At 32.5% G+C, this 17,957-nt stretch overlaps 1 protein-coding gene across 1 annotated transcript; it reads right to left on the bottom strand.

Annotated features, from left to right (window-relative positions):
• Positions 1-2,974: 2,974 nt before the first annotated feature.
• On the bottom strand, positions 2,975-3,959 carry LOC141827113 (transcription repressor MYB6-like). Its single transcript, XM_074714381.1, has 3 exons — positions 3,824-3,959; positions 3,612-3,741; positions 2,975-3,533 (listed from the first exon to the last, which is right to left on the bottom strand). The coding sequence occupies exons 1-3, from the start codon at positions 3,957-3,959 to the stop codon at positions 2,975-2,977; spliced, it is 825 nt and encodes a 274-aa protein (XP_074570482.1).
• Between the last annotated feature and the right edge of the window lie 13,998 nt (positions 3,960-17,957).

The raw sequence follows: 17,957 nt of genomic DNA, 5'->3' as shown, positions 1-17,957 counted from the left end.
CATTATCTACTATTGAGTCGGAGTATATAACAGCAACTGAAGTAGCAAAGAAAGCATTCTAGCTTAGATGGTTGGTTAGAGAACTGGGTCTTCAACAAGGTAAAGTCAAGTTATATTACGGTAGCCAGAGTGCTATTTATTTGGTGAAGAATCAAGTGTATCATGTGAAGACCAAGCATATAGATGTGAGATTTCATAAGAATAGAAAGTTGATATCTTTCGATAAAATACTATTTGAAAAGGTCCACACCTCTGATAATGCTGCAAATATGTTGACAAAATCAATTACTTTGATCAATTTCTCTAGTTGCTAGAGGAGTGCAACCCAACTTGGCATTCCAAATAGAGTTCTTCTCAGATGTTCGTGTTTCTCTAAAGGAGTGGATATTTATCAAGGTGGAGATTGTTGGAGTATGACTCATAAGGGGTAGTCATTGACACGGTCGTGTTGAGAAGCACAGTCAAGTTGTGTCGGTTTCTGAGCCCTCCATCACACGGTCATGTTCATAGAGCACAACCAAGTCATATTTCTTTTTGAGGGTTTCGATAGACCGTTGACACGGGCATGCCTAAAAGCACGAGCCAGTCATTCTAGAGGCGTCGGTTAATTCAGGATATTCGAGTAATATATGATATTTTGATCTAAAATACCATATATGCTAGGGCTGTATAAATAGAAACCTTATAATCCTAAAATATTAAATTAAAGTGGAGAATTCTTGATCATTTTGTGGAGTAGACATATTACTGAACCATGTTAAAATTCTATGTTCCCTCTTCTCTTGTTTTTCTCATTTTACGGCACGATCTCAACATCATCCCTAATCAGGCCCTAAACTTTCCTACTCATTTAACACCTCTATTGATCCATGGGGCCAACTGTTCTCTTGCAAGAACACGACTAGCTAGAGACAGGACAGAAGCCATAGACAATCCCATCAGAGGTCAAGGCCCATGCGCCGTGTGTTGTTGGAAGTTGGAACTGCAACGCACAGCCTGGTTGATCCTCGCAAGCAAGGCAACAAGAGATTTCACAGGATTCACGTCGTCGTTTCTCCTCCATCCAGCAACTGATGCTTTGATTTGTAGCGTCCAGTATTTAGCTGATCATCATTCCTTTTTCATGATCAGAACGTATCGTGCTCCCTTTTCCTGCACGCTGATCAATTTTTTTGGGGAACGTATAGTTTAATCTGTAACAGCTATTAATATTGAAGGACTCCTTTCAAAAGAAAGGAGAGGGACATGATTTAACATCTGCAATAAAGGTTTCCACATTATAAAAGTCAGCACGCTTGGTGGGTAGAATGTGGATCGGTCAGATTTGATAGGAAAGCTCAAAAAAAGTCCTTTCGAAAGGAAATAAATATTAAGAGACAAAGATACGGCAGATTTTATTCTGTTCTACCCCTTCTTTCTTTCTTTTTTTTTTTTTTTTTCCTCTGCAACTGTTTGATCTTAAATGGTACTTCACAGTTTCTCGATCATTTCGTCCAATTAATTGCAGATTAAGATTAATCTGAACCAGCCCATTTTTACAGAGGCCCAGTGTGCTGGCCAGGACTGTGACCCAGGTTGGAATGTGAAAATTATCAGTGGCCACCGGCCAAGTGCAGTCCTCGGGAACATGAATTACTTAGCAGATGGTGTGTCTGGTAGTAGAAGGTTCAACAGTGGCTCTCTCTCGGAGACCGAATTATAGTCTTGCCTTGTTGATGAACCCTGTGTCTGTGGTGGCCATGCCTATTGCTGCATAGGAAACAGAGTACAGTGGTGATGGGCAAAAGTAGGTCAGAGTTATGCTAAGAATGACTTACGGCGTAGCATTGTGACTCATCTCAACGTACAGTCAATCGCAGATGCCACATGCACGGAAAGACACTCAGCATAACAAAATTGTTCATTTGATTATCATAAGAACCCACTCTGTTAAACCAAAAGACAAATTAAAGGAGGAACAAAGCCTACTATTCAGCACAACCTTCCAAATAACATGATTATTTTTAGTCCATACTCATGAAGGCCGTGCAGTAACTGGATGATCATATGTACTCCCCACAGGAACAAAACCTAGCATTCAACACAACCCTCCAAATTAACAAGACCGGATCTACTCTTTTTTTTTCCTCTAGTTGCAATTCTACCTCGGATCCCCTCCACTTCGATACATTTCGTAGAGATCACTATACAGAGTTGCTGAAGTGGATAAAGATCGAATCTCAACGAAGACGAGGTAATGTTCTCCTCCATCTTAAGCAACTGCAATTTATTGATTTACCTCTTTACAGATGGTTGTGGAATCGACCGTGTGAGACCACTAGGATGACAGATTCTATCTTTTACTGAAGTAGAGACTTACTATACAGGTTCAACACTCTGGGAACAATTGGACAGGGAGCAAGCTAGCTTTGTCCACTCTACTCTGCAGCTACCAAATAACGGCTAATAATAGAATTTGAAACTTGTAGCTTCCTCCTGGAGGCAAAATAAGTTAAACGTGTCGACAAAGATCTGTACTAATATTCTACTCTCCGACAAAAAAAATCTGCAGCTACATCGATTGATCATCGGCTTGCTTACTCATGGTTCAATTGAAACGAGGTATCTACTAAACATTTTTTTTTAAATAAACGATCTGTTTGTGTCCCCTTTCACTAGATCTTTTATGAAACAGAAAGATATTGTCATATCGATCTTGTCCCCCCAGTAAACACCACCTACCGACTCCGTTGGGGGGATCATCACTCGCCCGCATATGCCTGACACGTGTTCTATTTGTCTGTCTAAAGAGAAGGAGGCAGAAGAAATAGCAAGCAAATTTATACAACAACATGAACTCGAATCTCCGATCGGCAAGACGAGCACGATAAGACACGTACGAAAGCAGAATCGAAATGGAGACGAAGGAAAGCGATGGCGTAAGCTCGACTCGCTTAACGCATTCCTAGCGAATTGAAACATACACACGAATGCTTCAGTAATAGCACATCGACAGCCCTGCCTCTCTCGCTCCGCCGTAATCGTCAAGACAGAGGCTGTTTGAGCCACCGGCAGCAGCCACCATGGGGGCCGCTAGCTCCCACTCCTGGTCCAGGATACTATACCCCAGCAACGGCGGATCGTTGCTGACGGAGTTCTCCGACCCCCAGCTCTGCTCCGCGCTGCGGCAGCTTAAGTTGTTACCGACTTCAAAGTTGGTAAAAACACGAGGCTGCTGCTCTGGAGCCTGCAACGGGAGCGGAGACACAGTGCCAGGGCTGGTACAGGCAATTCTGCCACTGGCAGTGGCCGAGAGCGATCTCGGCAGGCGCGCGGACGTTGGTAGGCTTTCAAGGCCTGCCAAGCAGAGCATTAAACGGTTTAAAGCATCCGAAGACGATGGAAAGGCGCAGCAGTAGTCCCGTTGCTTCTGCTTTGCTATTCTTTTTGGCGGAGGGACGATCCCCAAGAAATTCTTCTTCAGCTTGGTGTTCCAGTGGTTCTTGATGTCGTTGTCAGTTCTGCCGGGGAGATGGCTTGCTATGATGGACCACCTGCACATACACTCGTTGAATTTGAGGTTCCATCGTCAATGCACTATAACGAAGTTGCTAAGCAATAAATTAACAGACCTGCTTCCAATGGCGGCGTAGAGTGTAGTGATTATCATGTCTTCATCATCAGAGAAGGATCCATGCTTAATGTCGGGTCTCAAATAGTTGAGCCATCTCAATCTGCAACTCTTTCCGCACCTGTTGAGACCTGTGCCAGCAGTTAACTTCAAGCTGATAAGCAGAGTGGCGAATGCAGAGTATACACGAACGCATAATGCATACGATAGTACCAGCCTTGCGAGGGAGAGAGATCCAGCTGCACTCACTTCCATGCTTCTCTACGAACTGCTTGAGCTGCTTGTCTTCCTCCGGCGACCAGTGCCCTTTCTTCACGCTAGCTTTGTCACAACACGGTGCCCTCCCCATCTTCCTAACTTTCTTATGCAGCTCTAATATCGAGGCACACGCATATATAGAAAGAGAAGAGAAGCATGTGTGCGTATATGCACGGCGAAGGAAGTCACTGCATGCGTGGGTCCCGTTGGCTGCACCTGACAGTAACGGCACCATATCATTTGGTGTGGAAAAATAATGATCGATCCCTCCTCCGTATAAGACATGTATTCTTTGATGTATCATATATTATTTCGTTCCCTTGTTAATGCATTCTCTTATGTAAGAAGTGAAATTCGTCATCTTAACGGTCTCATATGATCGGCCCCACTTTCTTATTAATGCACTCTCATAGATAGCAATTAAGAGATAATCAAAGAAATTAATAAATACCTTATACCATCTAATATAATTGTAGCTTGAGTTGATTCGATCCTCTTCAGCTAGTAAAGATGGAATCTATTACTCAGCGGTTTCACACGAACGACTCTACGATCATATATGAAAAGGTAAATCATATGCACGCACGTAGATCTCTACTTCCAGCTTGCATTAAAGCACCAACTATCTAGAAAGAAAAACTATAATCCCACATGATCGATCTTCCTCTCCTTAATTTATTTAATTTGTTAGTTCTGACCCTCAAATTAACTTCCATCCTAATTAATCTATATATAATTAGTAATAAATATCATGGAGGTGTTTTCCATGTGATCCATGGAGGTGTTTTCCATGTGATCCAAGGAGAGTAGCCAACGTGCACTACAAAAAAATATAGATCTATAGGGACGATCTTTAATGATAAATTTTTTTTCGCAAATCAATAATAAAAATAATGACCAATATTTTTCCATCACAAAATAGTAACGAAATTAGTAATAAATATAATTTTCATCCCGAAAGTAGCAATAAAATATTTTCATTGTAAAATTCACGGATAATATATTATTGCCCGCAAAATTTATTGTAAAATAGCGATGAATTTTTAATTCATCGTAATTTTACGACGAAAATAATTTTGTCATTAAATTTTGAATCCAAATCTTAAGATTAGTTATGAATTCAAAGTTCATCGTAGATTTAGTGACGAATTCCAAGTTTATCGTTGATTTGAAGATGAATTTGAATTCGTCGCTGAATTTATAACTTTAGATTTGAAATCAAATCCTTTCTTTCTTCCTTTCCCACTCGTGCCGCCGACCAATTCTCAAAATTTTATGGTAGGATTTTTCAAAATTTATATGATGATCTTTCAATACATGAGTTTGATCATTTCTGCGATGAAGAATTTGCACCATAGTTCAAAAACTATGTAAGTAGACTATAGATTCATTTAAATTATTTTTACACAAATCTTGATATTTTACATATGTTTTATATATGATTTTAGGATCATGATAATTAAACTCACGTTGAGTAAAAATTGTTAATCTATCTGTCATGGAGTCCAAAATCAATTGTACTAACTTGGCTAATATGTTTCATAAATGAATATAATTTTCATACTTAAGAGTATAGAATAGGGAAACAACAATAAATAGTAGAGTTTGTGTTCAATCATCTAATGATGGAGGTGGAAGAAATAATTTTTATAGTTTACCGGATGAAATTATAGAGATAGAGTTTCTTGGACTAAAATTGCGAGTTGTTTTATTTATGTGTCGCTGGTTTAACCCTGTTAGAGAGATGACGTTGTATTCACAATTTAATTTGATTGAAATTAATCATAAAAAATTATATAAGAGATCTGAATCATTTGTGTTAGCATAACAAATGGTTCAAGTATTCATATCCTAATTTGAAACATGACAAAATTGATTAGTGGGTTGTTTGTAAAACAAAAACACATAAAAAATTTAAAGAACATCGGGAAGGCATAACATATCAATAAAAGGAAGTTGCGAACATATTTCAAACCAAAATATATATTATTCCAATGCTACGACATCCCAATGACATAGTGATCGACGTAGATGCAATTGAAATTTACAAGGATGACGATAAGAAATCTAATTTTGAGACTAATGACGATGATAACGACGATGATGATGAGAATAAGGAGGACAATGAGCACTTTGATTTTTGATGATGGATAAATTTGTTATCCTATAATCCACAAAAAAATATGATATAAGATATCCAAAATGATATTATTTTCTTTATGTAAATAAATTTAGTTTTAATTTATAAATTGGCAAATGTCGTAACTGAATTAGTTGTATATTTACTGTTTCATTCTTATATTTATATTTTTTTTACATGTTAATGCATCGTCTTTATTTTAACAAGCTAAGGGAATATATTAGAGGTGGCATATTGATATCTTATTTCACATATTTAAATATGATAAATTTTTTTTAATATTTTTATCATTGATCAGCGACGAATTTTGTAACAATGCTTATTTGTTATAAAATTTTATGATGAAATTTTAATTTTTTTATTATAAAAATTTTATGATGATTTATTTATAATAATAATATTTTCATTGCAAAATTTATCGTAATATAATTTATTTTTTTTTAACGGTGACCTTCAACTTGCAGTTACACCTGCATGCCTTGGATTCAAATCCTGACACGTATCAGGTATACTATACACTCGCAGCTACATATATAAATAAGAATTAGGTAGCCATAGTCGTCGTACAAGTTCGTTTGTCACTTGCTCTCTCAAGCCTCAAGTTAATTATTATACAGTGTCCTGACACTCTGTTGGACTTTATATACGGATCTTGTAAATCTAATACAAGCTCGAGCAGCGTAGGTGGTCTGTCTTTTATTGCATTATTGTTTCTGGACAATATTTAATTTGTCCTTGTAGATGTTTCCCATTTTTTTCTGTACTTTTCAACATTTTGCCAATGTATCATTAATAACAATTTACGGCACGGTTAATTCCATCCCGGTTCATTTGTATTTCTAAGGATCAACTCGACAAAGAAACAAAAAGTTAGTGCAAGACGGTGAAAATATATATCTCGATCGGTACTATTATTTAATTTCTCGGTTTATTTAGTTCGTCAAAATTAAGAACTTTGTTATATTTATTCCATCTTTAGTGCAAATATAATTAGCGAGTATTTGTCTGATGATATTACAATTTCTAATTTATAGAAATAATTAGTTCTTATTTATTCCATATAGATTCGACTAGCAGCGAAACAAAATGATGAATAATCCTTTTTTTTCTCAATAAAGATTTTTAGTTCGCGATCTAAATCTAACTTTGATCGATACAAAATTAAAAGCTAACGAAGGCAAAATGAGCCTTTGCCATGCGTTTAGTTGTGACATGTGGATTAGTAGTAGCTAGCTTAACGAGTCCACGTACATAGCCAATTATTGTGAAAAGGACGATGCATTACCAACTATATATTGTTCTCACAATAGAAGGTCATTTACATGGGAAATTGTATTATGAAAGCGACCAGTTTCGGTAACATATAGAACAGCCTGACAAAGTTGATCAAAACAAAGGACGAGTTTGATGGGAAAAGATTCCCAATGTGAAGGGGACAAGAGGTTGATCATAAATTCATAATGTGAGAGAGGCATTATGTTCTACCACATTTTGTTGAGTAATTCCAACGAGAATCACATGGTAATCTTGGATCAAAATTAACGGTGCAGGTACTATATAGATACACTATGGCATATGATTTAGGTAGTCATAGTCATCTCTGGGACATAGTTGAGTTCGTTACGATGGAGCAAAGTTGTTGAAATGGACTAGGATCGAATTTTGACGAAGCCGAGGCAATACTATTCTCCGTTGTGACTAACTGCAATTTCTAGATTTATTTTCTCACATATGATCATAGAACCAACCGTGTGAAACCGCTGATTGAAGAAGAATAAAGTAGCCAGAGTTGTCCTGCAATTTAATTTATCACGTGCTCTGTCGTGTTTCAAGTTACTCTACGTGACTGTTGTAAAATTTATACAAGGTAGCTTGAGTAGCGTACGAGTCTGTATTGTATTCCATTATTCGTTTCTGGACCATATTTAATTTGTTGTTATCTTGACGACAAAAGTGAGTGCAGTTTGCCTCTTTCTAGGTTTGCTAGCTGGATATATATGATCTGTACTTTTCAACACTTTGCCAATTTATCATCAATAACAATTTACGGCACGGTTAATTATATTTCATCCATGTTCATTTGTATTTCTAAGGATAAACTCGACATAGAAACAAAAAGCTCGTGCAAGACGGTGAAAATATATATCTCTGTGCTATTATTTAATTTGTCGGTTTATTTAGTTCGTGAAAATTAAGAACTTTGTTATATTTAATTCCATAGTTTTAGCGCAAATATAATTAACATTAGAGTATTTGTTTGGTGATGTTATAATTTCTAATTTATATAAATAATTAGTTCTTATTTATTCCATCTAGCTATTTTTTGATGGATTCGATCAAACACTACGTGAAAAGAATGAATTACTAGTGAAACAAAATGACTATTAATACTTTTTTATCTATAAATAATTTTAGTTCACAATCCAAATCTAACTTTGATCCATACAAAATTAAAAGTTAACTCAGGCAAATTAAATGAGACATTGCCTTCGATCGTTTGGTCAAGTGCAATCCTTTGGGATATGAATTACTTAAGCAGATATGTGTGTCTGGTGGGTAGAAGGTTCAACGATCATTACAAGAAAATAAAATTTCAGAGATAAAAAATATCATCTAAGTTATTTTTCAAGGAATATTCCGTCTCAAAAATTCATTAGTAAAAATCTCATGATTAATTTTGAGATAAAAATATTCCATCTCTAATTTCAAAAATAGATAAAAAATTATTATAAATTTATTTTTAATTTAACCAAATGAAATTAATTTCAAATACAAAATTTATCTTTATTTTTATTTTGAATTTATTGTTAATCTGTCTCAAATTACATAACAAATATAATTTTAATCTATTTATAAATCTATTTAATATTCTATTTATAAATTTATATTTAAATTTCATATCTAATTTTGTTTTAAATCAATCATTAATCTATCTTAAATAAAATATTAAATATAATTTACTTTGTTTATAAATCCTTTTACAATTCTTTTTATAAATTCGTATTAAAATTTATTACTAAATTTTTATTATATTTTATTTCTATATTTATCATCTACATATTACTTTATAAAAAATAATTACACATTTCAAATAAATTATAAATATTAAACAACTAATTTATAATTCAAAAATACCATACCATTAACATTGAGATATATAAATATTCACATCATCTAAATAAATTTAACCATTAATTAATTAAACTAGAAATAACTGATAAAATTTTAAATTCCACCATAAGTATTTTAATCTTTATTTCATCTATCACAAACTCACAGGACCAAATCCTCCAGGATATAAATAATTTGTATATCCCATAACTATCTCCTTGAGATTTTATTCTCTTTTCTACCTTCCTCAATAAACTTTGCTTCCCGCTATCTATTTTCTGTGATAAATAGTTCCAATTTTTTGCAACTTTCAATAATTTTTGAAATTTATCTTCCCTCCTCATCTTATGACAAAATATATACATATAATGTATGTCATTTGATAAATACACTATCATGATAAAATTCATACATTCGTATTTCATTTGGTACATTGTTAAGTTCAAGAATTGTATCATGTTGCCTATATGCATCATCATTAAAATAAATATTATGTAACTCAATAGTTTCTTCAATTTGTATACCATTAATAAGAATTAAATATACATACTCATTTTGTATTGTAAGAGATTGTCATCTACGTGTCCTCTCTCCCTTGATCTTCTTTTGTTGGAACCAATATCCTTCCCTCTATTTGACATGCTATATCACATAAATAAAAATAAATAAATGAATACACCATGTCATAAATTTAAAAAAAAATAAATACAACCTACAGAGATATTATTAACCAGCCCCTTGTTAAAAGCAAAAATATATATGCATGGCAGGTTCATCAAGCAACCTGTATAATGCATACCTCTACTTGCATGCAACATGATCATAGTAACACAATCAACATTGAAAATGTTGTCTCTTCTCCATAAAATTTAAAACTCTTGGTGCAATTAAATCAAAGGTGAGAATTGAGATAAGTTAAAAAGCAAAATGATATTTGACTCTTCAGCAGCATTAGAAACTTATGAACTCATAGTTTCAACAAATTGAAATTGATAACACAGATCAATAACAACATAAAATTCAAAATCAACATCAAAGACTTTAGAATTTCTAACCAACAATGCTCAAATTGCTAATATTCATGCTATCTGAAAAGTATATGTTGAAAGTAACTAAAACTGAAATCACTATACAGGAATCTGAAATAAACTGAAGCTAACAGCACTTATCAGCATCAAAAACTTATAAAGTCATATAGTTTCGACAGACTGAAACTATAGAACACAGATCTACAGAATCAACATCGAAAACTTTAGAATTCCTAGCCGACAAACTCAAATTGTTTATACTCATACAATCTGAAACATATTTGTCGGAAGTAACTGAAACTAAAATCACTATATAAGAATCTGAAACAAACTAAAACTAACAACACTTGTCAACATCTTAAACTTATAAACTCATGTAGTTTCAGCAAATTGTATATCATAGATCTATAACAACATAGAATTCAACATTAACATTGTAGAATTTAAAATTCCTAGCCAACATCACAGATTGGTTACTGATAAACCATCTAATAAAAATTTAAAAATCAATATATACAGAATTTTTAATCAAGTATGTTGCTCTTGTTGCATCCTAGCAGTTATCCACTAAAGGTTGGTGATTGCTTAAAGCATTAGGGAGTTGGTGTCATAGGATTAGGCATGTTCCTACTATAAAGTTTCATTAATTCCCTATAAAAAAACTAAGTTATTTAGCATGTACGTGGATTATGACAAAAACATGATAGCTAAATTATTTAGCATTCAATTGAAGAACAGCCTAATTCTAACATTCAACTAAAATAAAGCATGACTAAAATTAAAAATATTGTATGAAATTACCTATTTAAATGCATCAACTAAAACCTACTTAATGAAAGAAACATTTTATCAAACAAGTTGTGGGCATGAATCCATTTAAACCAAGTGCATGCGAACTTAATCATAAGGAAATCAATTCGATTACAAACATTCAACAATCAACAAGAGCAACCAACACAAAAGGAAAGTTAAACCCAAGCTTCAGCCGATCGGAGAAAACATACAAAGGAAGAAGCTGTGGACGCCGGTGGAAGGTCTGCGGTCGGACCTGTGGTGGTCGCGCCTCCTCTCCCAATCGGGAGAGGGCTGTGGGATGATGATGATCGGCGGAGCTTCAGTCCCAATCAGGACCGACAGTTTGTGGAGGAGGGAGTTCGATGATGGCCGACGGTAGGAGCCTCTCCCAATCGGGAGAGGGTGAGATGAGTTACTGGCAATGGCGCCTCTCCTAATCGGAAGAAGGTAGTGGATGAATGTGCCTGCTGGAGGAATCCCTCCGGCGATGGAGTTGGCGGAGAGGGAATCGGGATGAGGAAGAAGATGTCCCGTCGGTAGGGATCTCTCGCGAGGTGATTTTAATAGTAAGAAATGACTGTGGACAGTAAAAGAGAAGAAAAGAGATTAGACTCGAAAACCTACACAAAAAAAAGAAACTAGGTTCTTATATTTTTTAGATGTTTTATTTTATTAAAATAAAATAAAATTATAATTATCTAATAAATTTCTTTTTAATTTTTATAAATTTAAAATAGATTTTTTTAAAAAATTATTAGATTTTATCAAATATATAATATTGTTTTAGATTTTATTTCTAATATGTATTATTTTTGTTTTAAAAATTTATTTGTAAATTCATTTCTAATCGATTTTAAATTCAGAGTCAATTTTTTCTAATATATTATAGTTTATTGAAGTAAAAAAGAATTAATAATTCTGTAATAATTTATTAAAATTTAAAATAGATTTTAATTCATCTTAAAACAATATTTTTTATTTATAAAAATTTATACACAATTGCATCTCAAATTTATTTCAAATTTCATCCTTATTTTCTTTTCAAACATTATATTTTATTAAAATAAAATAGATTAATAATTTCAAAATAAATATAAATTTAAAATAAATTTTATTTTTGTCTAACCTCTCTGATTTATATAAATTTAATTTTTTTTTCTATCCCAACTTTTCATTAAATTTTAAACACATTTTTACAAAAATTTTAACTATCTCAAATTCTATTTATAATCCATCCGTATTTATTTTTGTTTATAAAAATTTATATATAATTTTATATCAAATTTATTTCAAATTTAATCTTAAAATTTTCCTCCTAAATATTATATTTTATTAAAATGAAATAGAGTAATAATTCGGTAGCAAATATCTCTCTGATATATATAAATTTGAGATAAATTTTATTTTTGTTTAAAAATTTATCACTAATTTATATTTGAAATAGATTATTTCCTATCTCACTTTTTCATTAAATTTTAAATGAATTTTGTGACAAAAATTATACAATTTCAAATTCTATTTAAAATATATATTTATTTTTATTTATAAAAAGTTATTTATAATTTCATCTTAAATACATTTTAAATTTCATCTCAATTTTTTTAAATATTATATTTTATTAAAGTAAAACTGAACAATAATTCCATAATAAATGTGTCTATGATTTATATAAATCTAAAATATATTTTATTTTTATTTAAAAAATTATTTATGATTTATATAAATTTAAAATAGATTATTTTTTGTCTTAATTTTTTATTAAATTTAAATAAATTTTATGAAAAAAATTATACGATTTTAAATTCTTTTTGTAATTTGTATTTATTTTTTAAATAAAATTTATTTACAATTTCATCTCAAATTTATTTCAAATTCCATCTCAATTTTTTTAAAAAATATTATATTTTATTAAAATAAAATGATTAATAATTCTGTAATAAATTCATCTTTAATTTATCTAAATTTGAAATAAATTTTAATTTCATATTAAAAGTCTATTTTTGAAATCTTATTTTCTACGGCCCTTTCTAACAACGTTGTGATCCAGAGTTGGCGATAGGAGGTCGTTTCTGTAGATCAACCAAGTCGTAATTGAGGTCCATAATAAAAAAAGCTAAGGGTCATTTTGTTGAGTCCATATAAGATCAATAGCCTTACAAGAGGTTGATCATAACAAAGGACGAGTTTGATGGGAAAAGATTCGTAATGTAAATGTGTAATTAATAATGTGAGAGAGGCATTATGTTCTACCACATTTTGTTGAGTAATTCGGACGAGAATCACATGGTAATATTTAATTCCAACGAGAATCACATTTTGTTGAGTAATTCATTATTAATTATTTGGAATATATCTTTTTCTCTGTATAAACAATAAAACAATCATTCATCCAAAAATCCACTAGTAGAATTTGATTGATAGTCTTTTGATATTAATCGAAGTAATAGATAGATAATTATGGAAGTAGACACATGTGAAGTAAAAAAATCAATTTATATATTATTTCACCATCAAATCAAAGTATTTGTCGGATCTAAGAATGTGTAATCAGTTTGAAATTGAATCGATTTTAAAATAAAAAGACTCTTTACTTCCTCAATTCTGTAAAAAGTACCGATCGAAGTAATTGTTGATTACCACTTTACTAATTTAATAAATTTATACAATATTTGGATTATCTTTAATTTTATTTTGTTTCATAAAAAAGTAAAGTAATTTCACTAAAATTGAATAAATATATCATAAATATCTATTAAATTGAAAATGAAATTTAATTTGCATTGACCCAAATAAAGTATTAAAACCAACAAATAAAATCCACAAGTTCAAACTTGATACATGCATGTTTAACAAATTTGAGATATGTTTAATCAACTTCACTCAAAAGTGTATCCACAAATATTCAAATACAGTTCAAAAATTTATATCACAACATACACAATTCTTAGACACCCACATAGAAGTAGCTAGAAGAATTCACTCTATTCACTTTTTACTTCATCGTATTGAGATTGATTGAAATACTGATTCTTGATTGATGCTGCAAATTGAAAGATAAAAGTAAAATGTTAATAACTTAGATTGAAATTTTACTTTCATTAAACAATAATAAAAGTTTCAGAAACATTAATAAAAGTTTTAGGTTCAATGCAAAATGATTTAACATTTCATAAAGAAGAAATTTAGGTTTGATCATGGAAAAGATGAAACAATAGAAGAAAGATAGAGTTAGAGTTTGATACCACATCTCTTCTTATCACCTTTAGTTGTCCTATTTATAGCTAGAGATATACTTCTAAATCCTAACGGAACTGGGCTAGATCTGTACCATGTGATCCAATCTGCTGAGCCAGAAGGAGATCCTATCCGTTGGAATATCAACCTGTATACACCCTCTCGTAAACGCAATCAAAGGATGCTGGGCATCTGGATTGGCCGCCGTATGCGCTTCCCGATTTACCCTGGTGGTCGGTGGGAAACTTCCGTGGGACCGGGCCGACCACCCCCAGGGATGTGGCTACTGGGATTATCATTTTTTTATTACGTGTTAAAGAATAGTTCAAAAATATAGTTAATTGATCTTCAGACATCTACACATCTAAACAATTAACTTATTTATTTGTTTTAGTTTCTTATGGCAACCTAGGGCTATGGAAATTTTGCAATCGATATCTAATAATTAAATATCAAACAATATGATCTGATCCATTTATATATATAATTCACTATTTCACTTACAGTGGAATATGAAACTACAGTTCTTTCTGCAGTTTCTGTACTTCAATTGACTATAGCACACATTTAGAAAAGATAAACTAAAATTTTGTGAAAAGAGAGACACACCAACAAGTGTATATGAACCCTAAAAAACATAAGCCTTAATCAAAGAAAGATTTTAAAAAATGAATGCACATATATATATATAATGGAGACACACTTGTCTGAAATCATGTCCTTGTAAAATTGCCCCACTATAAATTGCTGTACATAACATGTAACTTTTGCTAGTAATTAATTAAAATGGCTCAAACAACAACAATTGCATGTCTTCCTGTTTCGGCTTTCATCCAAGGACATGCTTGCATGTCCTCACACAATGAGCGTCAGTCACTCATCTCTATCATGCTTCAGAAACTGCTTTGCCACTTAGATATATCTTTTTTGAAGTTCCAAAACCTAAAATGTACCATCTCTATAACTAGATCTCAGCTCTATGCAAAAGAAACACTGAAGAATTCCAAAAGACAAGGTCACGTAATAGGAGGTCCTTGACCTCCCAATAGGGCTCATGCATTGACTCTAATGAAAGTAAATGGAGACATGATTTATACAAGTATATCTGAATGAAACTAATTAACATCAAGGGAGGCACAAAGTGCATGCAAATGCGTTATTATAATTATTATGTTGAGCAAAATCTTGCATTGAATAATTTCAAAGATTCAAGGGACACAAAATCAGTAATGAGAGTTCACAGGAATATGAAAGAAAAACCATATGGTCTCAAGTTTTTGCAAGATCATAATAACAAGTGCATGTGTATGTGTGTGTGTGTGTATACACACACGAAAGCTACTACTTACAGTCGTAGATATGCACACCATTTCAGCTAGAAACAACTTGTCATGTAACTGTTTTAACTCAGAGAAAATTTCATCTGCTATTTCTGTCAGTAACATACTTAAAAATTATAAGTACCAGATATTCAGCCAAACAAGTTGATATATATATATATAGATCTCACATCTCTTAGACTACATGCTAGAAAAAGAACCAATCAAGGGGCACACACACACATAAGAACAGCTTTTAGAATTCTCGAAAGCCTTACCTCAATCGATGAGCTCAGATCAGTGAGAGTGGCTAGCTAGCTAGCTCGATGAGTCACTTATCTGCCGATGCAGCATCATCAAGATTCTCATCACTCTAATCAAAACCACCGCTGGCAGTTCATGTGAATCTTGATGATGCCACGCCGGCAAACACCGACTAGGGTTTCTATCTGCCGGCCGCCCAGCTCCGCTCCCTTCCACGAGCCTTTTCGCCGTCGCCGAGAAACATAAATTGAACGAAGAAAAAGAGAAGGCAGGAGCTGGTATAATAGCGCTGGAAGGAGTGGCCTGATCCAGATCCGCTTCCTCCTGAACAATCGATAGTGGCTTGCTGACTCAGGAGAGGTACCGGCTGTCTCAGCTTAGAGAAGGGCGAAAAGGCTGCAGCAGCATGCAGCTGCTGGAACACCAATACATTTAATTCATCAAGAAACTGAGAGAGAGATAGACAGAGAGAGAGAGAGAAAGAGGAGGCAAGCCATCCCCTTCCTTACGCTCTATTGGTCATCTCATCTGGCAAACTTTGCAAAACTCAGAACCATGTGCAAGAATACTACTTTCAATTTGAAGTTGAACCTAACAGAGACTGCTGAAAGATGTTTAGCCCTAAGGAGGGCTTATTATAAACCTAGAACAGTAATCTCTCCCACACCGGAGGAATTAGGGTTTGGACATCATCTGTGATCCAATCTGAGTCGTACAAATACGCATGCTTTTACACAAGAACTCAGTTGTTTCATAAAATCTTAGTGATGAGTCAACATACTTATGTTTTCCAGTACTCATCTTCACTTCTTTTTATGTTGAATGTATGAATGATAATATATATTAGCAAGTGACCTATATATATAATTTGTCGTAGAAAATTTTGTCGAGATTTTTTGTTCTTCTTGCTCTCTTTCTTTATCTAATTTGGAATAAACTATCAAGAAATTTTCCTCTTGAAAAGAAAAGAAAAAGTAATTTGTATTGGCGAGAGATTAAAGAACAAGAGCAGTACAAATATCCGTCATCTTCATTTACTGTTTTCTGAATCTGTCTCCATGATTAGTTGCGCTATCTGTTTCAGGGACCAACCTTGTCGATCAACTTTCTTCTATACATCGAAGAGAATTTAATTTTTCTGAAACAAATAGCATTTTTATATTACAGATCGATTAAAATAAGCTCTCAGTTAATGATCCATTTAGCACAGTATTAAAGTCTATGCTTTGCTTAATCATCGTGAATTAATGTAATGGCGCAGTGTATTTGTTCTTCGATGGATGACTAGCATCTGAAGGACTCTGAAGAGTCTCTTCGCTGTTGTAGATTTTGCTTTCCACCTGCAAAATTATTTTTTTAAAAATAATTAATATTAGATTGGATTGATCTGCAAATTAAAAAATATATTTTTTGAAATATGTCAGCACCATTCACACAGTTCCCAGCATCGAGTGCTCGTCTTTATAGATATAAAATTTAGTTATCAAATATCTTTAACAATGATATAATTTTATTTATTTATTTTTTGCAATCTTATCTTCTTGTAGGATATAATTAATTCACATATCTTAATTATCTCATAAATATCTGATTAATTATGAAAATATCTCACCATTAATATTATACCTATGATTTTAATAAAAGTTGTTTAATGTGTAATATAAAAAGGTATTCTAATATTAAATTATGGATGAAATATTATTTTAATAATTTTAAAAAATAAGCGTCGTTTTAATGATATAAAATAACATATATTTTATTTTTTAACAAAAATATATTTAAAAAAACACCCTCAATCCTAAAATCCTAAACACTCAAACCTTAAGCCCTAAAACACAGACCACTAGTCCTCGGGGCATAGTTGAGTTAGTTACAATTTTGCTAAAGTGGGTAAGGAAGGCAATGACCTTTATGGCCAACTGTAATTTCTCGATTTACCTCTTCAATGGTCCAAAATCCAAAAACACCGTAAACCAATGACACCCTATAATTCTAAATCTTAAATTTCAAATCATAAATCCAAAATCCAAAACCGTCACTCTAATATATTTTTCATCCTAAAAATTTTCTTTTTTATAATTGCTATTAAAAAGTGTAATAAATCGATTCAACTTAATTAAATATATTATATTTACATGTAAAAATTTATTATTAATTTAATTAAAATTATTTAAATTTGACCTAAATCATTTCAACAT

The sequence above is a fragment of the Curcuma longa genome, chromosome 4 (genome assembly GCF_044706935.1).
Source record: "Curcuma longa cultivar G26 ecotype Majalengka, Jawa Barat chromosome 4, ITB_CL_G26_1.1, whole genome shotgun sequence".
Lineage (NCBI taxonomy): Eukaryota > Viridiplantae > Streptophyta > Magnoliopsida > Zingiberales > Zingiberaceae > Curcuma > Curcuma longa.
Note: the sequence above shows the minus strand (reverse complement) of the source record. Positions and strands in the feature narration are given on the sequence as shown.

What these genes read in the sequence shown, in the direction of transcription:
- LOC141827113 (XM_074714381.1), bottom strand. Translation starts at nt 3,959, where the DNA reads ATGGGGAGGGCACCGTGTTGTGACAAAGCTAGCGTGAAGAAAGGGCAC. An exon ending in CTCTCTCCCTCGCAAGGCTG is followed by an intron (nt 3,742 to 3,823) that starts GTACTATCGTAT and finishes CTGCTGGCACAG; the next exon opens with GTCTCAACAGGTGCGGAAAG. An exon ending in TACGCCGCCATTGGAAGCAG is followed by an intron (nt 3,534 to 3,611) that starts GTCTGTTAATTT and finishes GTGTATGTGCAG; the next exon opens with GTGGTCCATCATAGCAAGCC.